This window comes from Aythya marila, assembly GCF_965140915.1.
Source record: "Aythya marila genome assembly, chromosome: Z".
Taxonomy (NCBI): domain Eukaryota; kingdom Metazoa; phylum Chordata; class Aves; order Anseriformes; family Anatidae; genus Aythya; species Aythya marila.
The window spans coordinates 31,493,732-31,521,706 of NC_139080.1; the positions used below are offsets into that span (position 1 = coordinate 31,493,732).

A 27,975-nucleotide genomic window follows, 5' to 3' on the forward strand; every position below is an offset into this window, starting at 1 on the left:
ATACTAGCATAATATAATTGTAGTAGGCTGAGAAACTTTTCTACCACCTTGATAAATCCAGGCTGTGGAAGAACTGGTATGTTTATGTGTGTGTGTGTGTGTTTGTGTACCTACATTACTGTAACTCTCTAACTATACAGAGAGCTAGATATGGATTGACAGTAATACATACATATACTTATCTATATAGAAAGAGAGAGGGTGTGGGTGTGCATGTGCATGTGCATGTACATGTGTGTGCGTGCATGTGTGTGTGGTAGCAGCATCTTTATACTTTGCGCCTCCCTGTTGATTCCGAAAGAAACCAAAAAACCCATTTTGATTTAACTGATTACAATGAATATTTTCTTAAAGAAAAATAAAACAAACAAAACTTTCAAAGTAATATCTAACAAGACTGTGGTACTGTAGATAAATATAGGACTGCACAAAAATGTGCAAATTTTCAAATTACTTAACATTTCTACAGCACGATTATTACAGATAACAGTTCTACAGCTTAAAAAAATCTACAGTTTTTAAACAAAAAAAATGAACAGTTATGTTACCTTTTCTTTAATTCACTTCATTGAATGATAAACTTGTTAAAAAAAGGAAAAAGTTTACACAGTTAAAAATGAAGCACAGGTCAGCAGTATCTTTACAATACTAAAAAACTAAATCAAGGACTTTCTTTTTAAACATTCCCACATTTTCCCTAAAGTGTTATCATGAGCAATATGACGGGAAGGGGTGCTGTTGAAGTAAGGAGTCCAATTTGTTTTAGAAGCCAGGACCTGATCTTTCAACAAACATCTTGCACGGAATTGCAGTTCTCTCAAAATTCCTCTTTGCAACAAGCATGCAATCCTGAACAAGATGATCATTCTTTCAAATGAATTCCTCTTTCCTGAAGTCTTCCCTTTGACTTCAACCAATGTCAAACCCTTGAGGTATCTGTAAATGAGATCCTTCAGACGCCTCAGTGGTTGGGATTCTTTTAGTATGGTTAGGTTATTAAATTGTGAATTCTTGGTCCACATGGAATAGTTGTTTTTGTTTTCTTTCTTCTTTAATATATCCCCAATATTTTTGTTTGTATTTTATATATCCCCAATAATCGCTCCATAGCTAAGAGTTTAGAAGTACTTCTAAAGCACACTGTATGGCTCAGAAGCGGCTCTCTGGATCTTAAAGGGCCTGCAATAAAAATCCACGGTGGGTTTTTATGTTGCATAGTGATCAAAGCTGCCCAGATATTCCAATGCGGCTCGATAGCAGAATTGGTATTGATCCTGGAGAAAGAAAGATAGGAAACAAAAGCATCAAAAAGCCAGCTTGTTGCTTGGTTTCTATTTTCTTTCAACTAAGAGTGAATACTTTGTGGCTACAGACAAATATGCCACAGAGGCATCTGCAGTTTAGTAATATTGTCTTGCTAACTTCAACAGAAAAACAATTTAAGTTACAACAAATGAAGATAGACACTCATTTAAAGCAATAACATTTTCCACAGAAATCACCTTCTCTTTAAACAGAGCCTGTATACTCATTTACTGAGAATCTTTAATACTGGATTAATGTAAAATCAGCATAAAGCTTTCTTCTTATGGGAGCGCACTAAGATGTCTCTTCCCCCTGTATTTGAAAATAAGTAGCAAAATATCCAATTAACTCCATAGCAAATGCAACACACTAAACGATAAAATCCTCCACAGCTTTAAAATGAAATGCTACATGAAAAACCAACAGGTTAAAAACCAGGTTAGGAAGAAAAGAGAATCCCAGCCTTTCAGCAATATAAGCTTTGATGAGGATGTGAAGATATCTTTGCCTGTGTCAACAACAGGACCTATGAGAGAAATATGTAGCTAAGCACTTTATTAATATGAAACAGATTACATTTCAACCTATACCTGGAAGCAGAGAAAGTTCAATGTGTTAAATGGTTTGTTTAAACCTCTAGTGAATCCAATATTTCACATTTCATGTTATTCTCACTCACACACAGCAGTCTTTTTAAACATTTATGTAATATTGAACACATACTAAAATGTCATGTTTGTGTTGTTATTCGCAACTGCTACTCAGGGTTTAAATTATATATATTAAAAAAGCCATCCGCCATCCAAAAAAAAAAAAAAAAAAAAAAATCCCTGCTTATTTATCTGATAGTCCTATGTGCTAGGCTCACATGAGTTATAGTTGTTAACATCACAGTTAGAATTCTTCTGGTGACTAGGAAACTCATTAGATATTTGTTTCAATTCAGTACTATGATCACTAACAGTTTCTTGCTCCTATGTGCTCAAACACCTGGAAAATACATTAGACCTTCTTTTAAATTTTAAGCTAATGTGTGGTCTGTATCGAGTTTAAGTGCTTTATTGAATAAGGATTGCATTTTTTTGGCACTGCTTCTATGTTATTTGAAATATAACCTCCATTTTTAAAAAGGGGGAAAAAAAGGAAGACACAAGGGAAATACAGGCCAGTCATTTTCACCTCTGTGCCCAACAAGATCATGGAGCAGATTCTCCTGGAAATTAATGCACATGGAAAATAAGGAGGTGACTGGTGACAGCCAACATGGCTTTAGTAAGGGCAGATCATGCCTGACAAATCTGGTGGCCTTCTATGACAGGGTTACAGCATCCATGGATAAAGGAAGAGCAACTGACATCGTCTACCTGGACTTGGGCAAAGCTTTTGACACTGTTCTGAATGATATCCTTGTCTCTAAATTGGAGAGACATGGATTTGATGGATGGACTACTCAGTGGACAAGGAATGGCTGGATGGTTGCACTCAAAGAGTTGTGGTCAATGGCTCAATGTCCAAGTAGAGATCAGTAATGAGTGGTGTTCCTCGGGGGTCAGTACTGGGACTGGTGATATCTAACATCTTTGTTGTTGACACGGACAGTGAGACTGAGTGCACCCTTAGCAAGGATGTTGATGACATCAAGCTCTGTGGTGAAGTCACCATGTTGGATGATGCCACCCAGGGAGACCTGGACAGACTTGAGAGGTGGGCCCATGTGAACCTCATAAAGTTCAACAAGGTCAAGTGCAAGGTCCTGCACCTGGGTTGGCGCAATCACAAGCACAAATGGGTGGAGAACAGATCGAGAGCATCCTGAGATGAAGAACTTGGGACTGTTAGTTGATGAGAAACTCAACATGAGCTGGCCATGTGTGCGTTTGCAGCCCAGAAAGTCAACTGTATCGTGAGCAGCATCAAAAGAAGTATGATCATCAGGTTGAAGGAGATGATTATCCCCTTCTAGTCTGCTCTTTGAGACCCCACCTAGAATACTGCATTCAGCTGTGGGGCCCGCAGCACAAGACGGACATGGACTTATTAGAGTGAGTCCAGAGGAAGGCCATGAGGAGCAATTACTGGAGCAATTCTCCTATGAAGACAGGCTGTGGGAGCTGGGTTTGCTCATCCTGAAAAAAAGAAGGCTCTGGGAAGACCTTATAACAACCTTCCAGTATTTAAAGGGGGTCTACAGGAAGCCGGGGAAGGACCCTTTATCAGGGGCCCTAGTGATAGGTCCTAGTGATAGGACAAAGAGTAATGGCATTAAGCTAAATAAGAGTAGATTTAGGTAAAATATATGGAAGAAATTCTTTACTCATACAGTGGTGAGGCACCAAAACATGTTTCCCAGGCAAGTTGTGGATGCTCCATCTCTGGAACTGTTCAAGGCCAGGCTGGATGGTGATTTGAGCAACCTGGTTTAGTGGAAGGTGTCCCTGCCAATGTCAGCAGGGTTGGAATGAGATGATTCAGCTGAATATAATGGGGCATTTCTTTACTGTGATGGTGACAGAGGACTGGAAGAGGTGGCATTGGCATAGATGCCATCCTGTACAATGTGCTCTAGGTCATCCTGCTTGTCATCAAGGAGGGTTGGACTAGATCTGTCCAAGCCATGGGCTGCCAGTTTCTCCAGGAGAATGCTGTGGGAGACCGTGTCAAAGGCTTTGATACATTCTAGATATACTACATCAACAGGCATTCCCTCATCCACCAGGCGGGCCACTTGATCTTAGAAAGGAGATGAGGTTGATGAGGCAGGACTTGCCTTTCATGAACCCATGCTGACTGGGCCTGATCCCCTGGTTGTCTTACACATGCTATGTGATTGCATTCAAAGTAATCTGTTCTGTAACTTTCCCCAGCATCAAGGTGTCACATTAGCAAGTCTCCAGTCATCTGTCTTGTCGACCATGACCACCACATGACAGATGATGGAAAGCAGCTATGCATTCACATCCGCCATATCTCTCAGCACCATCAGGTGGATTCCATCTGGCCCCATGGACTTGTGACAGTCCAGGTGGAATAGTCAGTCTCTTACTGTTTCCACCAGAATCGTGGGAGGTTTAATCTGTTCCCCGTCTCAGACTTTCAGGTCAGGAGGCCGAGTACCCTGAGGATAAGTGGCCTGACAACTAAAGAGAGATGTAAAGAAAGCATTGAGAATCTCAGCCTTTTCCTTATCCTCAGTAGTCATATTCCCCACCACATCCAGTAAAGGATGAAGATTCTCCTTGGCCCTCCTCGGAATTATGTATTTGTAAAAACTTTTACTGTTGTCTTTTACTGCAATGGCCAGGTTGAGCTCATGCTGTGCTTTAGCCTTTTTTTTTTTATTTTATTTTGCATATGCTAGCAACTTTCTTGTACTCTCCCCAAGCTGACTGACCCTTCTTCCACTGGACATAAACTCATTTTTTACAAGAGACTTGGTAGAATCTCCCTGTTCAGCCACACTGGTCTTCTTCCCTGATGGCTCATCTTATGACACATAGGAACAGCCTGCTCCTGCACCTTTGAGACTTCCTTCTGGAGAAGCATACAGCCTATCTCTTTGTCCTTCAGGACTGACTTCCAAGGGATCCTCCCTACCAGTGTCCTGAACAGTTCTAAGTCTGCCCTCCAGAAGTCCAAGGTAGCAGTTTTACTGACCTGGTAGGCTCACTAACTAGCTGTGTCAGGAATCTTCCACACAGTCCAGGAACCTCCTAGACTGCTTTCTCTAGGCTGCATTATGTTTCCAGCATATGTCCAGGAAGTTGAAGTCCCCCATGAGATCAAGGGCTGGTGACTGTGTGACTTCTGCCAGCTGCTTGTGGAGTACCTCACCTGTCTCTTTATCCTGGTTTGGCAGTCTATAACAGACCCCCACCAGGATGTCCACCTTGTTGGCCTTCCCCCTGACTACAGTCCAACTAATGAACTACAGCTTAGTTCAAGTGTCCTGTTCAGAAATTTAAGTAGAAATTAAGCACATGCTGACAATATTTAAGTATTCTTTATGGCATGAGACAGTATGCATCCGGGCATAAGAAATAAGTTCATGCTGCTTGTTCCTCTTCATATTTCTGTATAGCACTATTGCTAGCATGGAAATTATTTATATGATAGCTTTCCTGATGCTGAATTTACCATTATGATTTTCAGGCAAAACAGTCGCTTGATGACCCAGAGTCAAGATAATTATGAAAATAATACAGGCTAATTCTGAAGCAATGACCAATACTTTGCTCTTGGAACAAAATGTTTGTGAATCAATCTGCAGAAACAAGTTGACTCCTTTATCATTGCATATTTCTGCCACAAAGGAAAGGATCAAAAGAAAATAGGTAGTGCTTCTGGGAAAATAGTTTTCTTCAACTATCAGAAGATAGGCTCCACTACTGAAATGATTTCTTTTCTTCCACAGCCAGCAGGAAGTTATGTTACTGCCATAACAGGAAAGAGGAAATAGTACATGCAATACTTTTATAGCTGATTTTACACTGTATTCACATAATCACTATACAATTAAAGGTATAGATACAACCAAATTTTATACAGTCTCTATATGTTCATTTTTTTGTATGAAAATACCCCTCCTTTTCCATTACCATTGTACATTAAAACTGTTTTCCTCACCTCTGTCTGTACCATGGCTGGCCGCTGCGTCCTTAACATTTTGACAGTCTGGAAGATATCTACAACACCTTCATATCTCATTCTTTCTAACACAATGCTCAGGGTTATGAATACTCCAGTTCTTCCAACACCCGCACTGTTGCAATAATAGAAGAAAAAAAGAAGAGGAAAGAAAGAAAAAAAAAAAAAGGAATTTTAATTGACAGTTAATGCTGAAAAAATTGGCTGGCATATTATCTGTGGATACAACACACCATATGTGTACAGATTTCTATACAACGAAAGGCTCACTAAGCAAAATTCCACAGCAAACTACCACATTGTATTTAAAAGAATAATTGCTCTCAAGCCAACTTCACATGCTACTAAGTACTTCCTGAGTTTCCAGTCTTCATTGCAAAGTGACTTCGTTTGTTGATCCAGATATACAGTAATCAGTGTATGGTGAAGAAAAATAAGAGCATTTGTTGTCAGTGATCTACACTGGAAATGACAAAAGAAAAAGATAACAAAGTATTTTGCTACTTTTATTATTATTATTATTTTTTTATTTTATTTTTTTTTTTTTATTTGACTTGTTCATATATAGCTTCTATTTTGCACACCTTCAGTGTGACCATAGTTCAGGTAGACACCGTCAGTGGACTTTCAATTTACATTGAAATTGTTCATATACACGCTACAACTTAAACAACAGATACAAGCAAAACCTAAGACAGTCTTTATTCAAGTCTGGCAATCTGGATCTTTAGCTTACAAATACTGATACACATAAACAATGTCTGTCTATATTAGCCTGGAATCACTTCTGTGAATATATAGCTTGTTTGCTTTCTGTTCTATCTTGGGATTTTGTTATTATCTAACACACCCAAGAAGCTATAGAAATTACCAAGAAGCTATAGAAATTATTCTAATCAATAGAGCTAATAGTTGCCAGTTACTAAATTTAAACAATTACCTATTCCTGAGGCTGACTCTCGGAAAATGACACATAACATAGAAAACCTAAGTCTGAACTCACATAGGTGGGAATTAAGCAACTAATCATCTTACTGGTAATGTTAATCACTTCATGAGGTGTTCTAAAGCCAGATAGACTTAGGTGCAGAATTCTAACAGTAGAAGTCTATATGGACTACCACAGAGTGAATGCACAAGACTAACATGGAAAGAAAATGTCCAATGATGGTATTTTATTTTTTAGTCTAGATCAGTGCACTTCTAGGGCTATAAAATACCTTTGATTGGATTTAGAAACTTTACAGAACCTGTGTGCCTTTGGAGAACTGAAGCCAAAGGACACTTTATACCTAATTACCTAATTTGATAAAATACCGTAACTCTTAACACTCATTTACCTATACGTGATGGTAAAGTTCCTGGAGATCTAGATTGGACTGTAAGGTCTCCTTTCCTTGATGATGTAAATTAGAGAGCTTGGTTTGTTTAAGAACCATTCTGAAATAATCCTGGAAAAAGATCATTGGAACCTGCCTGGATTTTAAGAGCTGAAGACAGTGTGACCTAAACCAAACAGCACAGAAAGTGATCAGCAGAAGAATGAAGGCAGATTACCACCTTGATCCTTTGCTCCTTTGTATTCAACCATCTATCTAAAGAGCTCAAAAAAAAAAAAAAAAAAAAAAAAAAGTAGGTCTTTCTAAATATATGAGTACTTCTACACTAGACACTTGTCAAATCTCTATTACTTCAAAAAATTATTCCTAGCTCTTTAACTCAGGAAGAGAAAAGAATTAGTTTGTTCCCTTGTGTTCTTAAGAAACCAAAAAGGATCTGGAGATGTACTCAGAAACACAGATTCTTAATAAGGAATATTGACTAATGTGGAAAGATCTCTATTCAGCACTTGCAGAACCAAAGCATCCATTTAATGTAATATTTTTGTAAAGTTTGTAGGAAACTGACCCAATTTCAGCTGAGTGACAAACAATTTTAACATGGTTTCAATTCCTACTACAAGATGTTCAGTATTTCTAGAGTGATGGAAGTATGCATCAGTACTAGCAGCATTTTTAATGATCAGCTGATTTCCTTCAGTGTGAGTCAAACAACAAATTGAGTTCTATCACAACAATTAACAAAGTAATGAAGCAAAGGTCTTAAAGAATCCTGAGTTTAGTAAATGGTGAAGGAAATACTCCATGATAATGCTAGCTTAGCATCACAATTCAACAAAGTTTAAACAGACACCAAACTTAGATTACTTTAATAAACCAAGAGCAAGTACTGATGTTTTTGTATAAGAGTTTGTTAAAAATACATCTTCAATGCCTGTTGGGAAAGGGTGATCTTCCTTAGCTAAAAGCTCACATAACTGTAAATGCTTAAGATTGCTTCAGATGAAAATTTTGCTTCAGGGTGAACAGTCTTCTGCTATTTTAACTAATTTTTAATAAAATGCCTTATGAGTTTAGAAATTTTACATAATAACACACTGTTGCCAGAACATGGTTTTCTGTGTAATACAGAAAGAAAACTCGCAAATAATGTATAAAATGGGATGGAAACTACACGGAAGTGACACTAGAGGAATTTATTTGAAGAATTTCTACAGCAGAAATTCTTAAAAATTATGGTACAAACTAGAGTCATCTTTAAAATAATTCCTTATGGGCTAGGAAACTGGATCTTATACTTCCTGAAATAAGCAAATAAACTTACTAATTTGCTGATGATATCCACTATTTATGTAAGTTGACTAGCATTTATAATGATGATTAGTATTACTGATATCTAAACTCTCATGATGATGATGTTAATACATTTAAAGACAAAACCATGATGAATTATATTGGATTTGACTTTGTTTCTATCAAAGCCAAGGGTAGAAATCTCCATAATTTCAGCATGAAAGATCACACTTATTTGGAAGTGCCGCATAACCTACTGTATGTAGGTTATCAGTTCAGTTATGAGTTGACAAATTTGTATGGTACAAAAAACAGAGAACATTGTCAATTCACTTTCTTATGTATGTCTGCATACAGGCATAAATATTGATTAATACTTCTCTGCTCTCTGAAGTCATTTATGTCAGGAAGAATAAGTTTTGTTCCTATCATGGCTGTCCATCTTCCTTTGCCATTTGAATCCCAGACTCTGCTCTGAAATCTTATTGTTCTTCTTTGTAGGCCACGAAATGTATTAGGTGCACAGAAAATGTAGGATTCAAGTTGTTGAGTATATTTAATACATGTATATTAGTCTAACAGATTAGGGAGCACAAGAATGCATAGGGGAGCATATGTTCTCTCTCTGTTAAAGCACATAAGTAACTTTTGGCTGCTGCTGGCTTTGGAAGAACAAGAATTTCTCTCACGCTGTACATTCCTACGTTCATATGCTCATTCATATGCTCATCTTGGTCATTTTGTCTTCATGCTACTATTGATGCCTTACTTGGCTTGCAGAAAGAATTTGGAACCTATATCAGTATTTTCCATCTCTGTTATATAAATAATATTTAATCTAGCAAAAATATAATTTCATGTTGCAAAATGAGTATCTAAAATCTAATGGAATTTATAGAAAGCAATTTATTAAATAACAGATAAAAGGTAAAGATAATATTTTTGGCCATCTGCTACACACTTTAGAATACTGTAGAAATTAAAAACAAACAAGAATATTAAAAAAGACCACTCTGGATTATTTCTACAAACCCTCCAAGCTGTTTTCATCTATGTATGAGCTGTAAAGGTATCGATGGAACTCATCACATGAAAAAATGGGCATTATATTCTGAAATTCAAAATCCCCAATCTAAACCTCAATGTTTTTTTGACTGTTTTACTCACTTTCCTGAGGTAGCTACCATTTTTCTCTGGCTTTTCTTGGTTGCTATTAGAGAGCAACATATAAGCAAGCATCTTGTTTACAACTAATAATTCCTACCAATGCAACAGCCTCACTTTTAATTACCAGTAGAAAAAAAAAAAAAAAGATTAAACATAGCAGCCTGTGATAAGGCCCTTCCTACTGCTTTTTGGGTGTAGCATTGAAGATACTGTTTTTTTCTTGAATAAGAGACAATTTTAAAGGAAGTAAAATACCTCTTTTCTACGTATTTCAGAAGATCCTTGTTTGTATGAATGGGATTATATCACAAAACAGTTTCCAGTTTGTAAAGCAATCCTATGTTTTCCTATTTTTGTATTCTCTTTGATTGCTTTTCTGATAGTACACCTATGGAACTCCACTTATATACATTATATATTAAAAATAAATAAATAAATAGCAATCTGCATAATTGTTTTGAGGCTTTGTTTACTTACCTGCAGTGAACAGAGATTGGTCCATCCTGACCAAACTGCTCCTTTGTTTTATGCACTTGGCCAATGAAGTCAATAAATCCTTCTCCAGACTTCGGCACTCCTTGTTCTGGCCAGTCTGTGAACTGGAACTGCCTCACTGTTCGAGACTGGCCATCCTTAAACAAAAGACACAAACAATATATTCCCAAAGAATGTCCCAGTGACTACTAGCCAGCCAGCCAACAACCAGAAAGACAATCATGAGGACATGAGGGCATGGGAGAAGATGGGGAGAGAGGGGCAAGGGAGGAAAATAGCCATGATCACATTTATGAAGATGCCTTCGATCACAGTACTTCCTGGTGCTTTTGGACACAATGGCACAAAAGTGCATTTTCATTAACTACAGCATCGTAAAGATTTCTTTCTGCATTGGATATGATAGTTATCTGATATTTTGCCTGTGCAAATGTTTGAGGCTGAAGACATAACCATCTCACCAGCTTATATGATTGATTTGAATCCTTTGGACTGAAAATTTATTCCAACATAAAACAGGTGGAATAAGGCCATTTAATCTGCCCCTCTGTTTCATAAGGAATATATTCTACTGCATGGCAGGAATATCTTCACTGATAAGACTTGTTTAGTCATTGTCCTATTTGCAGAGGATATCTTTAACAGCACTGTGCTTTTTGTGAGTCATACATTTAACTGGAAGAAGAGGGTCAACAGGAGTCAGTTTTTTAACAAATAATAAATATCCTTTCAATCATTGTAATTGCATTCACTAATAGCTCAGAGCCAGTAAAAATCTAGAAAAAAAAAAAAAAAAAAAAGAAATTAAAAAAAGGCTTCCTCTCTAAAAACAAGTCAGCTGAAGCTGTTCATTCCCTTTAGTTAGGAATACTAACACGATTACTGAAAACTGGACAACATTAAAGCTTTATTATATTTATAATAAAGCCACAGGAAATATTAAAGCTCACTACAAGCTTCAACTCTTGCTGTACACCTATTTAAGGTGTAAATAGTCAGGAAAAAAATACAATACAAATGGATGAAGTAAATGTGTTCTCAATTTTCAAAAATTGTTCTTCACAACTTTGACAATATGAGTCTCTACAGCTAAAATATTTAAAAGCATGGGCATAAATCGAAGTACTGATGTAAACTAGTGCCTCTGGCCATGTTATTTTTTACTTAGCACTGACCTGCAACATTTTCAAAATGGTCTTGTACCAAGTGAAACTCATGAAAAATTGAAATGTGGAGATCTCAAAATCAACAAGTTATGCTGGAGGCAAGAACAATTTTTTTTCTTTTTTTTTTTTTCTTTTTGTCGACCACAAGCACACAGCTATTACAGACCTTTGAAATGGAGTAGAAGTGATTTTAAAAATATCCAAAGGAAAAATAAAACAGTACTTTACTTTTATGTTTCCTCTGGTACTATGGGTTTTTGCCTCCCATATCTCACCTGAGTAAGAAAGCAGAAAATAAGTGTGTGTGCCAGCCACAATACTGTGAAAGAACACACACACTCTTGCTGGATTTACTGCCTGTTCTGTTCCTATTCACTGTGACAATTGACAGTCTGTTTCTGCAGAATGTTTTTGGCCACCAAATAAATAAATAAATAAATAAATGAATAAATAAATATTAATTTATTATCTATTAAAAAAAATGTTTACCGATTTTTTTTTCTAGTAAAGTTCAGGAGAAAAAAGTATCTATCAGAAATGACATTTTGTTAATGCTGACTTCTCTCATAATAACCTCTGCAATACTCTTTTCCCTCAAAATGGCATAATGAAACTGCATCTTTCCAACAGCTATAGGCACATGATATTAATTAATCAAGAAGATAAAGCAGTAGGTTGATTCCCTCCCAAATGACTTCCCACTACCCCAGCGTAAAGAAACAAAAAACTTAAGTCTGACTTGCTTGCAACTTGTCAGTTGAGAAGGAAACTGGTGATTTCTGACACTCATGGGAATTAGCCTAGAACAACAGTAACTTTTTAGGGGGTTGAAAGGATGACAAATATGCTGCTTTACTTAAGCCTAGGGAAGACCACAAAATTCTATTTTTGAAATAGATTTGATGGCAAGTATTTGTATGTCATTTGTGTCTAAATAACTGTATTGGTATATGTTTCATGATAGTAATAACTCAGCAGTCTGGTGCAAGTCTGTGAAAACTGTTCTCATTTAGTTACAATAGCCGTAATTTCTGTTATTTAATGCTATTTAATGAGCACAGAAGTAAAGTCAGTTAGTCTGACGTTAGACTAGCACTACAGCACATTGGGAACTGATCTGTAATTTCTTAATTCCCTTTGCTACTGACATTATAAATAGTGATGCTTTCTTTAATGTAATGTTTGCCAATAGCAGTCCAAATATAAATGCCAAATTTAATTAAATCTTTACTTTCAAATATTGTCACAGTTAGCACACACAGGGCAAGAAGTATCAGCAAATGAACTTTCAGATCCCTGTGTGAAGCACAGAGCTTTTAATATGTGTTGGCTGACTGATCATTTGGATTTCTTCATGATCCTCACAGGGGATATTCAGTTGTCTTTTCATGAGGCTGTAGAATTTATAATACTTTCTTGCAGTCATCACTAATAGTTCAGTGTTAAATGAGACTGCCCCAGCATATTGACCTTTGGAGTTTACAGAGAAAGTGAGTATAAAGCAGCAGAATCAGTAGATTGAAACACTTACAGAGGTCAATTTCACCTTACAACAATTCACAGCTCAGTTCCAGAAAAAACAGGGAGTTCCACACCAAACACTTGTTGGTGCTACCTACAAAGGCAGCGTGCTCCTTTGTTGTCCCTGTGGAATAATTGGCCAACTCAGCTCTTCCAGAGCACTGATGGTATTCTAACAGTACAAATGGTCTTGGAGATAAAGAGTTACAAACACTGCAATACTTGCTGTCCTCTGATTATAACAATTCAGTTAGATGGTCTAAATTACTGGGTGTGACAGTAAGAGCCTAACTAGATGAAAACTATAACATACATTTTGGCAAGTAGTCCTTACTGTTTCCAGTAAATTTGTAGGGAACTATAGTTTCTTAGAAAATTTAAGATGGCCCTTTAAGCTTAAGAGGGAGTTATTTAACAAATTGGGACCATTAACACACAGAATTTTTTTTCTTCTTCTTCTTCTTCTTCTTCTTCTTGTTCTTCTTCTTCTTCTTCTTCTTCTTCTTAAACTATTATTACTATTTAACTTGAGAAGCAGTAATATGTGATTGCAAGATGGCACAAAAGAACTGTCAAGATGCACACATGGTTGGCACTTTTAAAAAGAGGCATATTAAAAGTCAGATCAAGAAAACTGTTTCTGGCAAATTAAGCTATTTAACCCTTTCTGACTTGTTATTGGTTTGCTGGATGTAAGTATACAACTCTTACAATTATCATAGTTTATTACAAACTCCAGAATGAACTTTTTGGGCATATGTACACTTTTTGAACATTTTCTTTCAACTGCATCTGTGGCTTTTTGTTATAATTGCTATTCTCTGATCTGAGCTAGGTAAACTATGTCACATAAGACATTTCTCAGCTTGAAAGGCATTTAATAGACAATCTGTAAAGACTATCAGCACAGTTCTGGTTTGACTGTCTACAATTATAAGTGTGGTTAAAAAGTGATGTTAGGAGCCCATTCTCCAATTCTGTTAGGCACAAAAAGTTAGAGAAGTTATCATTTAGTTTTTCCTTACTAGATTACAAACAGAATGCAAAATTAGATTCAAAGGGTATCTACAATTAGTTTTCATAAACACACACTTAAGTCTTACTTGCTAAATTAAAATGTTGGTATGTTGACTTGGATAGTGACAATACAATCTAGTTAACTATCAGTAGTACCTAATTTTACTGGAAACTTATATTAAAAGCAGCACTGTAGCTAACCATGAGAAAGTCTGATATTTTGGAGGTTGACTGGCAACTCTGAGTAATCACCCATGTTGTTCCTGGACAGTACAACCTGCTATTTTGCTCGGACAAACAGTATTCTAGAGTGCTTAAAGAAATGAAGGTTGCCAGTAATTTTTCCTGCCATGCAGAGTAAAGTGCTAGAAATCAAATGTTTGAGAAATGCCAAATGTATGTTTGAAGTTTATGTACATATAATCTTATATCCATGCTCAGTTTCAGACTCTGGAATTCAGATAAAAATACAGATGATAGGGTCACAGCTGCATGCTCTGCGTATCTGCAGATATACAACACTGCAGAAAATAAGCTATGCCAAAAATCAAATTATAATGTGCAAAGCTTGTCAAGCTTTTCTTACAAATGCTATTTACTCTGCAGTTTTTAAATCTCACTGTATTAACCTTCACACTCACTCGATGTATTTACAGCTGCAAGGGACAAAAATTCCCCCCAAAACGATCAAGGGTGAAATGAGGAGAAAGGGAAAATGGCCTTCAAATCATCTAATGCATTTCAACAGAAACAGCTATTCAGAACATCACAAAGTTGTGCCACCCAGACGTTAGATCTGAATGAAATTGATTGTTCTTAAACAAAGATGCTATTCATTTAACAGCTTAAATAAATACACAGTATACTTAAATAATAACTTAAATTGAACTTCTTCTTTATTGCTTGTTGAAGCTTTTTTTTTTTTTTTAGAGAGAGAGAGAAGAGGAAGAAGAAATTGAAATTGTCTTTTAAACTTATGTGAAAATTTAATGGTGTTGCAACTTACCCTTGCATCTGTAACCTTGAATTCCCTTAAAATATACTGTGGCATGTTGTACTCTGCCATTGGATCTACCACAAAATACTGATATCTGGCTGAACGCTCTGCAGGCCAATACTGGTGGCATTTTTCCTACAAAACAGAGAAGCAAATTACATTTCCTATTACTCAACACCACTACCATAAAATGTTTCTCATTCCTGGAAAGTGCCTTTATTGACAGAAACATGAACAGTTCAACATGAACACTAAGCTCCACATCTAGATTAGAATCATGGTCCTTCAGTATTGCACTGCATAGAGGTTCTCTCTGGTCGCTGTACCTCTGAACTTGTTTATATGTCTGCTCAGCTCCATTATTTATCAGTGACAAGAGCTATCCCTTGCCTAATTTTCAATACCGAAAGGAATTTAAATCTTGAGGACATCTTTAGTTTTATTCATTCTTCCCTGCTGAAGCAACTCTCAAGACTCTTTTCATCTCTATATTCACTGTTCTGGGTCACCTCTATTCCCCAAATCTGATTCAGATTTTACTCATCACAAATAAGCTTCATCTTGATGTATTCTTGTCCAGATAGGAAACTGCTCCGTTCTTTCCATTACCTAAAGCAGCACCTGAAAGAGTTTAATACTGCAAACAAGCTGCTGAAACTTCAAAGTCCATCACAAAGAGCATGCGGAAAACATTCAGCCATTCAGATCTTAAAAATACTGTACTTTCTTTTTACAAAAATCAGATGCTGCAAAAGAGAGGTTTCCAAATGAGAAATCCCTATTATTCAGTAGACAGCAATGCTCTCTCTGCTTTCTTTAGAATATCAACATACAAACTTAGCTGTCAAATTTCAGTGTGTCCCACAACAAAATGTTTTAAGTTTATAAATGGCATCACATCTACAGATTACACCTTACACCTGGTGAACATCAATACCACTCATTTCCAATGGAGAAGAAACCTAAATACTTGGTTATCTTTTGTAAACACCATAAAAATGAAACATTTTAGAAATAAAACATAATAATTATAATGAACAATTAGTAAAGGAATACTATACCAATACTTACTCTGCCCATTTCTCGTAGCTTAGTAAGCATGACCACAATTGTAGAATTATGCTCCCAGAGCATTCTCCAGAAATCTTCAGTGGTTTCTGCCAATGGACCCTGTGTAGCTATGTAAGCTTTTTGTTGTCTGTTGTAAAAATAAATAAATAAATATTTTAGTCAAAAAAGTGAATTGATACTTATGTTTCTGTTTATATGTAAACATCATATAGAGGAAAACATATATACTATTAATAATAAGCATATTAAAACCTTATTATGATTGTTTAATCAAACTATGGATTTATTTTTGGAATTTCGTGAAGGAAATTACTCTGTTAATATTAAGATGTATGTCTTTATTGTTATTATTTAAATTTTAATGCAACTGTAATAGATCAATTTTGTGTACTGTAAAAAGCATTTAAGAAACATTTAGTTGTGTTGCTTCATTTTGTAGAAATAACTGTCATACAATCTATTAAATTTAGGAATGATAGCATCAAGCTGTTTCTTTATTAATGCCTCCTCAACAGTCTGATGCCTCCAACAAAAGTAATGAAGGAAGAAAATTCTGGAATAAAGTACACTGCATTTCCAGGCCTTAATCTCCTGCTATTGGAAATTACCACCTAGCTATTAAAAGCTTCTGCATCAGGAACTTTATAAAAAACGGTTATGTTTTTCTTGCCTGGTTCAGTCAACAGAAAAAACTTTGTAGTTGATGCAAGAAATGAAAACTGATTTCAGTTGAGTAGAAGCTCATAAAATGCTCTCTGTGGACACAGATACTCAGGTACACCTAAACTGCCTTAGGGAAATAGCACTGCTACTCTTTCATGACTTTTCTTGTGAGCTGCATAAGTCAGTGCTGTTGTCTTGTCATATATACACATATATGTATGTATATGATATACATATATATCATCATAATCAGTGCTCCAATATCATAGGTTTTCACCTTAACACAGGGAGTTTATCTCCTGGATGTTATTTCTATGGATGTTATTTCTATGTTTCTAAATAGGAACATATTTAGCAGAATAGTTCTGAAGAAATGGATGTTCCAGATCATGAATGTGCCTAAACCCTCATATAAATATTACTGAGAGTTCTCAATTGTTTAAAGATAGGTAAAACTATAACGTTAGACTCCATGCCACTTACACAAATTTCCTGTATTGTATGGGTGAAAATCCAAACCCCTTAATAATATTTAAACAAACAAACAAAAAAATAAACAGGACATGTACAGATAATAAAAAGTACTAAATTTCAGTAGTAAAATTTGCTATTTTCAGTATTAATACATATGTAATTTTGTAAACTTTAAAAGAAGTCCACATGAGAACACAACATTAGTACCTGTATCCATCAATGAAACTGGCATTAATATAATCAGACCCTTCGACTCCTCGGATTGGCTGCAAGCATACCCTTGTAGACTCATATGGCATAATATTGACAAGACGATTCTTGAATTTATTACAAGGAAGATTGGCACTGATGAATCTTGAAGTATGAGCCTTAGAGCTAGCAAGACGCTGTTGAAAATAAATAAAATAATTAAGACCAGGTATAATGAAAACTCATATAATAAAATGTCATTATCAGATCTGATAATCTCTTCTCATTATCCATTAAGAAATCATTTCAATTTCAGATGTTTACTTTCCCATATTCTGTTGTATTAAGATATTTACTTTCCCATATTCCATTGCATTAACTAAATATTTGTAAAGTTTATTTTAACATCTTATAAAAATTTTATACCTAGTATATTAATGCATGTGCACAAATTTGATTTTTACACTAACACACATTTCAAGCTATTTAAATGATAAAGAAACAGCAGGGTTAAAACAACCTTGTCAAAAAATTCTTGTCTGGAGACTAACAGAAGATAAATTTTTGCATTTTACAAAGGACTGTCTTCCAAATTTAAAATTTTATCCTGATGTTATCTTAGCTTTTGATTACTGGAAACAACTGGTGGAGGACATTGCAGCATTAAGTGTTACACAATTTGATGTTGGTTCCCCACAACATAAAATTCCAGTACCTTAAATTCCAGCTCCATTCCTGTGACATTCTCTCCTGTTTCTATCTGTGTCAGCTTCTGAATATATGCATACAGGTTTCTGGCTGGCACTTCGGTATTTCCACACGTCACTGCTTCCAGCAGTGCATCGTGGATAAAGATGTATTGGTCCTCAGTTTGAACCATGTAATTCCTCTGCGCCCTCATTAGAGTTACGTGGCCATAAATATCTACAGTCTTTTCATGCTTTATTCTCTCTAACATCGCGTCTATTACAATGAAACAGCCAGTCCTGCCGACTCCAGCACTAAAAGAAATGAACACATGAGGAAAAACATGAAGGACTATTTCATGCATTCTGCTAGTTTTTATGGCAGTCAAGTTTTAAAATTTCATAACACTGATTTGAACAGAACATTTTTCTGCATATGAACACTAGCTTTTATGAAAGAGGTCAGTGCCACGAAATATATGAAGTTCTTTAACTCCCATTATAAGCAATTGAGAATGTAGAATGATTTAGCGTAAGGTCATTGCATCTTACAATTTCAGGCTTGACTGTGATAGAAATAAAAAAATTGAAACATTTCAGAAATGTATGTTCTTAACAATGAAATTTACTAGAGGTGATGAACACTGTAAGAATTCAGCCTTTCCTGTAGTATCATTTGCAACTCATTACACATGCTGTTGCTATCCTGTTTGCCAATGAATGTATTGGCAAACAACAATGTTATACCAAATGAGTCTTGCATATTTCTTGTTGTGCTTTGGAGGTAAAATTCTATCACTCCTCCAACTCTGTCAGCAGGGCTTCCATTAACACAGTTTGGTCTTCTCTTTCACCAGGCCAGGCAAAGCCATTATTCTTTGAGAATCAGATTGATGCTTGTTTAGCTACATTAGCTGTAGGCTGGGAAAATTCTCATGTGGCTACTTCACTGTTGGGCTTGCATGTCTAGAAACATGTACAAAAGATTTGGACTGTATCTCATATTATCTCAACATTATTTCATATTTCAAAGGACAGATCATAAAAGGACTAAAATAGGCTTAATAATAAAGCTTTATAGCACAGCATTGTATTAATGTCCAAGCTGGGTATTTATCTCCAGGCAAAGTTAGTTCAGAGATTGAGTTAAGTCAGTTTGGGAAGGAGCTGTAAGTGACTTTACACACATCCTGTTGAGAATAAAGAAAATTCTCTGCACAGCAAGTGATTCCTGACGAACATCTCTGAGATAGAAAGTTGCTTTCTCCTCTTTGATAAGACTTGATGGTAAATGAGAAAGATATGGGCTAGTTACTGTGAGTTTGGCACAGGATTTAACTTTGATTCAGCTGGAACCAGGAGAACTAAGCCTGTCTTAGTAACAGGCCTACTTAATAGCAATTTATGTTTATGATATCTGCTATCAAACCTGTTAGACTGTCAAGGATTTTCAGTCATTCACTCCTTATTTAAATGGATATGTCTACCTATATATATATGGATAGGTTATCTTTAATAACATCTGAGGTCATTATTGAATCAGGACAGGAAAAACAGACTTACAGTTCTTACCTTAATGTGACTAATATTAATTATATTTGATCAGTCATTACACATTTGACATAACATAACAGGAATGATGTAGAAGAATATGAAAAAGAATATAAAATACACAAGACCAGAAAATATACTGAAGATGTAAATAGGCAATTTAAGTGCTAAATGGAGACAAATTCCCTAAAATATCTAGAGGAATTATACACACACACATATATATATATTAGAATATATATATATATCGTAGAATTTATACCATTTTTATATCCAGGATCACATCAATTCTGTGACAATGAATACTAGTTCCTGGCCTTCTAAATGTTTAATTCTTTCCAGTTAGTGATGTTAAATGTAGAGTGTAGTATACTAAGCAAAAGTTCATAAACTCTCTAGACACTCATATTGTCTAAGAACATCATAAACTGCCATTTGTTTGTTTGTTTGTTTTGTTTTGTTTTTGTTTTTGTTTTGTTTTGTTTTGTTTTTGTTGGGGGGGGGGGTAAAAAAAAAACAGATAAAAATGATTATACTCCAGCTTCTATAGGTCAAGATAACAAGGATCTTCTCACAGTTCCAATAGTTTTAGGAAATGTTAAATATTGTAAGTCTGTCCTTAAATAATTAAGGGTAAACCTTTATTTCTTTCTACACACTCAAAGAATCTGTGCCAGTCAGTTGGTAAACTAGTTGTATTTACTTATAAAGAATCAAAGAGAAGGACAGAGAAGATGTTTTAGTCCCATATGAGATAAGTCTTGTTTCTAAGATTCCTTATACAGTTTATCATTTATTCTTGCCACCAGTTACTGTCCCCAGAAGCAGACCCCCTTTAAACAACAGAGGACTTCTTCTAACAGACCAAACACATCAATCTCAGCTTTCTTAGATGCCACTCTAACAAGCATTAATCAATATTCTGAGCTTAAGAAAATTTACCAGTCTATGATTTTGATCAATGGGAGTTGGAGAGAAAGAAAATATACAGATATACAGGAAAGTGAAACAATGATTCTCCTAGCTAAATGATTTCCTTTACCCTGTATAATAAAAGCTCTGCATCCTAGAGAACTGTAATGACCTTTTAGTTAGTAATATCATAGGGAAATATTACCCAAACTGTCTCACTGTTGTTTTTTGTTTACTTTGGATTGCAAAGAAGCACACATTTGCAGGTTGGATTGGTTTATATAAAGTTTTAACCAATCTCTAGAAACTGACTATACTGACTGAGTTTGCATTTCAGTGAAACACTCTGCACTTTCATATTTCTTATGAGAGCACTCATAAGAACTATTTATAATAATAATAATAAATTATTATTGCACTAATTTTCAATGTAGAAATTACAGGGAAAACAACATGTAATTTTTAAAGATATGCACAGTCACACTTTTTTTCTGTAAGTGCAAAAAGAACAGTTTCATAAAACAGTATAGCTGATAGGAAGGACTATTAATATAAATGTTCAGCTGTCGTTACTTATATCATACACCTGTACATTCAGTTCTTATGATCCAAACAAGTGCTGGATAAATGATAAATAAGGTTTGCCAGTGTAGATATTCTTAGTAGTTTAGAATATATTTCTCTTACCTATCACACATTAATAAGTTAACGTCTAAGCATTATGTTTATAACTGGATATATGTCATTCTTCAGATCAAAAATTAAAAGCTTTGCTGGCACCTTGTATTTGTGTTTACATGGCAAGGTTTTCATAGCCAGGGGGCTGCAGGGGTGGCCACTCTGAGAAGCGTCCAGCAGCTTCCCCATGTCAGATAAGGGAAAGGGGTAAGTGGTGGCCATTTTTAGTTTGTTTTTGGTTTCTCACTGTTCTGTCTTGTTAGTAATAGGTAATAAATTACCTTAATTTCCCTATGCTGAGTCTGTTTTGCCTGTGGTGAAAATTGGTGGGTGATTCCCCCTGTCCTTATGTCAACAGTTGAGCGCTTCTCATCTTATTTTCTCCCCCTTTCCCTTTGAGGAGGGGGAGTGAGATAGTGGTTGTGGTGGAGCTCAGCTGAGTAAAACCACCACATATCTACAGACCATGACTACACAATTTCAACCCAGTTAAAAGCTTACACTTTCATCTGGAATGAACAGCTTTTATTTCTTTTCTTCCTATCTTGTATTGTTATTTATATACTTATTCTTCCCATAGGCAAACTAAGATAGTAATAGATATTAAAATATTGTACCAGAGTAGATATCTGCTAGTTGGCAGATCATGACACCAGACCAAAACACATTACTATACACTGATGTTTTTGTGATAAGGATGGAAGACCTGGTATACTACCTTTTGTTACTTCAATTGGCTACACACACTAGGCTACTGACACACTCCTCCATGGAGTGTTTCAGTAAAATATTTTACTACCTTAAGGTGTTCACGACATTCTAACTCTGTCAGTTGTAAATGGGCTAGATGACCCTCCTCAGATTCCACAAAAAGATTGGAACCAATGATATGAACATTTTACTTTCTTTCCTCCCTCCCAAGTTTTCTAACTCAAACTCCAGTAACTTACAATAGCAAGAAACTTACCTTTATCTTCATTCTAAATCTTATCTAAAGATAAATCTTATCTTTATCTTCTTACTTTTATTTGTTTTCTGCTACCATTCATACTTCTTAATATGGTACTGTTACACTGCTGGGAAGCCAAACAGTTTGAATCATTATGGATATGTTATTGGAATATCAATTTGCTAAACTAAATGCTGGGCTCATAGAAAATCAAAACCTATAGCGGACCTATTACAGAATGCGTAAGAAAACAAACAAACAAAAAAGTTTGCTTTTCTTTTTAAAGTAACTGGTGAGATGGAAAGATCTCATTAACATTAAAAAGTAAAAGCTAAACTTTCTATGCCATTACAAGTAAACAGTGGCAAAAGTTTCTATTCCCTCTTAATGAAATGTTACATAAAGCTGGAATCTCTCTTAGATGCTAAATGTGTACTTCATCTTTTTCTGTGATTCCATGACTGGCACCAAAATCCTCTCCAAAGTCTTCCATATTTTCCTTTTCTTTGTAAAAGAGTCAAAAGACATATTCTTATTTAAAACTGTGACCTTGAAACAGCCATGTATTTTTTATAGTCAGATGTTTAACTTCATAGCATAAGCAAGGATCTCTATGTCTGTGAACAACTGTGCAAACAGCTATACCCTGCATTTCCATAGTGACTGTACAAAGAAAAAGGTTTCATGTAACTAGACAGCCAACTGATATTCAAGTTTCACCACAATTATCCATGAGTGATGTTAGTTAATGATTAAGGAATTAAACACTATATTCATCAAACAGGGGCTTCCTCAGTTGACTGAGGAATATTATTAAAAATTACTGGAAATATTTTGTCTACTAACAAGGTTTCCTTACCAATTATATTTTTGTCCATATTTTCTTCCACATCATAATGAATTTCACCATATGAATGAAAGATTATAGTAATGAAAAACAATTAAATTCTCTTTCATCCTGAAGGACTAAATTGCATATTGTGGTGATGATAGGATTTTATTTGTGCTTTTTTTTCCTTCATGATTTTAGTACCCATTAGCCAACTGATAAACCAGCTTTGTTCTATATACTCTGTAGCACTGGTTGCCATAAACAAAGGCTGACTTTCCTATGCCTTGGGAAGAAATACAGTATGACAATACTGCCAACAAATTGAGGCAGCTGGAATTAATATATATATATATATATATATATATATATTTCCTGAGATTCCAAAGCATATGAAGAAGAAGGAGGTTCTCTCTGCATGCAGAACATCATAATACAGAATATACAGTCCCAATCCTAAACAGGATTGAAGCAAACATTATTAACAATGTGTCTTACTGAATTGTATATCCAGATCTACATTCTGCTTGGGGAAAACAAACAAACAAACAAACAAACAAACAAACAAAAAACACATAATAATTCAGCTGATGAGACTAATTTCACAAATTAACTCTACAGTGCTGTACAGTTGTTATGATTTTCTTGTCCTGTTTACATCTTTTGGTGTTACTGTCAGATTTTTTACAAAAATAATTACAACTAGTGAAAGATATTGTTATGTTAACAAGCTGAAAACCTCAGCAATCTATTAAACAAGCATTCTGAGTAGGAAACTGTTATTGCTTGAAATGATACCATTTAAAGTATTACAACATTTGTTTTCAATTTCTAAAAGCATGACTGGCTCAGTCCCTTGAGCTGAAGCATGCTTAATGTCTTGTGATGCAATACATCTGCAATTCACAAGAGGAAAAAATAAGAGGCATAGAGGGGCCATTCTACATTAAAGTCACTGTATGGATGTGTTAAAGGTTGGATTTTGTGATTAATTTGTAGCTGTTTAAATGATGACCCTTTACTGATACTTCAGTGATTTGGCAAAGGAAAGCAGTGTAATTGCCAGTATTCACAGGCTAGTTAACTGAAAGCAAAGACAGTAAAATATGGACCAAAAATCATTTAGGATATTTTTGACTCATGTCAGTGGGAAAAAAAAAAAAAAAGATTGAATATTACAGTTTCATATTGAATGAAACTTGCATTTGTTAACTGAAAGTACATAAAATTGGTTGTGATATGGGAAACATTTAGAAATGCCTGGATTTTATTTATTTATTTATTTATTTATTTATTTTGAGGAACTTCACATGATTAATTAGGTTCCAATCCCACAGAAATTCTGTAGTAGTTCTGATAAGAGCAATATTAAGATAATTTTTCCCCTTATCCTGTTAGGAAATTAGGACACAGTTTAAAGCCACCCTTCTGCACAGGAAGCAGCAAAAAAGATTATGAAACCATTAAACATCCATTTGAGGGGATAAATCTGGCTGCAATAACATAAAGGCTTTCTGCAAAGACGTACATTTAAATTTCATTTTAGAAGAGATACTGGTCAGTAAGTATTCTCAGGAAAGACCTTTGAGAATTGCTCTGCAAGTGCACAGTAACCCTTCCCTTCCCTTCCCTTCCCTTCCCTTCCCTTCCCTTCCCTTCCCTTCCCTTCCCTTCCCTTCCCTTCCCTTCCCTTCCCTTCCCTTCCCTTCCCTTCCCTTCCCTTCCCTTCCCTTCCCTTCCCTTCCCTTCCCTTCCCTTCCCTTCCCTTCCCTTCCCTTCCCTTCCCTTCCCTTCCCTTCCCTTCCCTTCCCTTCCCTTCCCTTCCCTTCCCTTCCCTTCCCTTCCCTTCCCTTCCCTTCCCCTTTTCTCTATAGTTATAATATAATACTAGCAATCAAGTAATGTATACAACACATTTCTAAGCAGAATGCTTCACCAAACAAGATGACTTCAGACATTATGTTTTTTTCACCTCTGTACTATGCATGGAGGGGACCATATTTGTTACTGAAGGCACACAGGGTTTCTTAAAAAGAACAGGGGAGGAAATAAAAAATCAGAAAATGTGAAGATTCCATTACAAGTATGTAAAGCTGAGTTTAGTGATCCCCAGAGTTTTCTTAGGTAGCTGGCAAAAGGATAGGAGGCTCACAAATCAAAAGCCAGCCTTAGATCTTTCTGCCTTTACTAAACTCTGTGAAGATTTTCGTTTTGGTTTCTGTGTTCTCAGAATTCTACCATTACCAAAAGTTCTTTTTAATACAACTGTCCCAGATTTGAGCATAAGTTTTATTTATTTATTTATCCTGTATGGGATTGCAGAGTGTAATAATGTTCAGGAAGTAAATCTGTTCTTCATCTAATCCTGAGTTCAGCTCTGGAGAGATCAAGGAAAAGAAGCAGTTTTATTGCATTGTTAGCAAACTCTTGGGTATTAAATCACACAGAATCAAAGCTAATAGATTTTGATTTTTTTTTAATGCACATGCTAGAGCTGTTTATAAACAAAGTTTTATATTGTATAAAATAATAATTAAAACAAACAAACAAACAAACAAAACACTTTAATATATAATTGTAAAAGTTGAGTTTTCCAGACAAGGTAAAAATGTAGCATTAGAAATGTTCAACTGAACAAAAATAAGTTTTAAGAACTGCTTCTAGCAGGGACATTCCTTTCTAGCAGTTCAAATCCTCTCATGTAACTTCATATCCAGGTCTGTCATGAACCAGAACTCTACAGAAATGCAGAGGGCTTCCTACATAGCTCCAAAGAAATATGAAAGTTCTGGACGGGCATAATATAAAGAGCAATTCCACTGACTAAAAGCTGACTAGTGTTAGAAATAATTTATGAGTTAGCACTGGAGGAAGATGTACCATGTTGCAAAAGATACTACTAAAAAGTAGTTTATTGAAGTAATGGAGAAAAGTAAAATGTCTAAGATCACTGATATTTCAGCCACAAGGCAACTTCTGAGCACAATTTTTCAGCCATTTACTTTAAGTTACATTTTTGCATTGCAATTAGCTTTAAGAGGTTTCTGTATCACTAATGGGAGGGATTTATCATTATTTATTGTCTCACTGATTCGTTCACTCACAACTCTGTTAATCTACCTTTTACTGAAGGATTCTAGAAATTCTGCCATGACTACAATCCTGAAGCCATTTTGCATGTCAAGGGGCTGTCCTTGCACAACCTCGATGATGGGCAGTGTGACACACTTCAGAATGGATAGAGTGCTCATAAGGGTGAAGAAAACACATCAAAGAGGATAATACAGTATGAAGGAGAGGGTAATCAAACTATATCAACTCAGCTTGGAGCAGAGATGACTTGGCAGAGATGACTTCAGAGATGAAAGGGAAATAAGGCAGCAACAGTATAAAATCATGTATTATGTGGAGGATGCAAATAGGAAATGACTGTTCATTTTTTGATTGTAACACAAGAAGTAGGATCATGAAATGAAATGATGAAACATAGAATTTAAACCAAACAGGAGGTACTTTCTATACAGCACATATTTAAATTATGAAATTCATTTTTGCAGAATACTATGGACACCAAATATAAATTCTTGAAGATAAGGATCCAGTAAGGGTTATTAAACAACCAGTTACACATGAAACTTCTCCAGAAATCCTTATATTGGGTTTTGCTTTAATTAGGATAAGCACTCTAAAAACATTATTCAAGACATGTTGTAGGAAAGATTATACTCGCTCTCTAAATTTGGTCTCACAGTCACATAAACTAAAAGAAAGACTTTCCCTGCACTCCCCTGTGTGCTAACCGGACCTTTTCCTTTCAATCAATATTTCAGCCTTTGGGTACCTGACACTCTTAGTAGCTATGCCATTGAAGAGGTACAGCACTATTTCTGATCCTTGCTTTTTCTTTCTTAAAAGCAACAGAACATCACAAAGTACTTCTACCTGCTTCTTCACCTACTACTCGTGCCTGTTTCTCTTCTGAAATTATGAATTGCTAGTGAAAAAAGATCTCTTATTTTTCTGTTCACAAGATGGAACACAGCAGATATTACGCAATATAACAACTGAAAAGTTCATTGACCCTATTCATTTGACTTATCTTTCTTATCTCCTTTTCCCTTCAGACTGATTGTTGATTTTACATAGCAACACATGAATACATGCCTTAATTCTACTTTTCACAGAGGATTTTTATACATACACCTTACTAGAAATCCCAGTATCACCTGATTTCTTCAATTACTCAGAAATATAAAGTAAGGAAATTACAATAAACATCATTTCTTTGTACTGTTTTATCTATGTACAGGGATTTATAGTGATTTTTTATTTCAAAATTAATCCAGTTCTCAGATATCCTTCTTATTTTCCTACTGCTTTAAATACAATTTTATATATTCAGTATATTGCATTCTGTATTTAGCTTCAAAAAGTAACTATCCCCAAAAAAATCCTCTCTGTGAAATTTTGTGAGTTTCAGCACATATTTTACATTCACTGTACTGTACAATGTATTCACAAAGCATTCCTGTCATTATGCATTCCACTAAGGAATGAAAGATCTAAGATCTACTGAAATAGAATCTAGTGAAATAGAATTTTTAAGAAGAATGTATTTTGAGGTTAATTTTAACAGCACATCTGTGACTGGTTACCTTCAACAAATCTATGCATTAACAGCTGTAGTAAATACAGAAAATTATGCTTATAGGTAATTTATGGGAGGAAGTTCACTGTGCTTGAATCATTGATAAATAAAAGCAACGTTTACAGCACAACAAAGAAGTCAATGAGCAGAAATTACGCTGCTTGCTGCTAACAGCTACTTCCCTGATTTCTTTGCATTTCAAACTATTTTGCATTCTTGGGGTGGAATGTTTTGAAGAGTCATTCTGTACTTCTGCATATTTCTGCATTTAGTTTACACTTTCGTGTGGACATGCTGACCCCACTCTTCCATGCCATGTGAAGAAGAGCTATTGTCCTATTTATGTGGAAAATCGAAAGTTGAACTGATGCTATCTGAAA

At 35.4% G+C, this 27,975-nt stretch overlaps 1 protein-coding gene across 3 annotated transcripts in view; it reads right to left on the reverse strand.

Moving 5' to 3' along the window:
* Positions 1 to 510: 510 nt before the first annotated feature.
* PTPRD (protein tyrosine phosphatase receptor type D) overlaps positions 511 to 27,975 on the reverse strand; it is a 397,803-nt gene continuing 370,338 nt past the window's right edge. For all 3 annotated transcript variants that reach the window (XM_082783775.1, XM_082783774.1, XM_082783776.1), the window contains 7 exons: positions 18,058 to 18,343; positions 17,361 to 17,539; positions 16,017 to 16,143; positions 14,955 to 15,080; positions 10,227 to 10,381; positions 5,929 to 6,064; positions 511 to 1,274 (listed from right to left, as the gene is read on the reverse strand). In XM_082783775.1, coding sequence (XP_082639901.1) covers positions 1,206 to 1,274; positions 5,929 to 6,064; positions 10,227 to 10,381; positions 14,955 to 15,080; positions 16,017 to 16,143; positions 17,361 to 17,539; positions 18,058 to 18,343 — 1,078 coding nt within the window. In that variant the 3' untranslated portion in view covers positions 511 to 1,205. The remainder of the gene's footprint in view (positions 1,275 to 5,928; positions 6,065 to 10,226; positions 10,382 to 14,954; positions 15,081 to 16,016; positions 16,144 to 17,360; positions 17,540 to 18,057; positions 18,344 to 27,975) is intronic.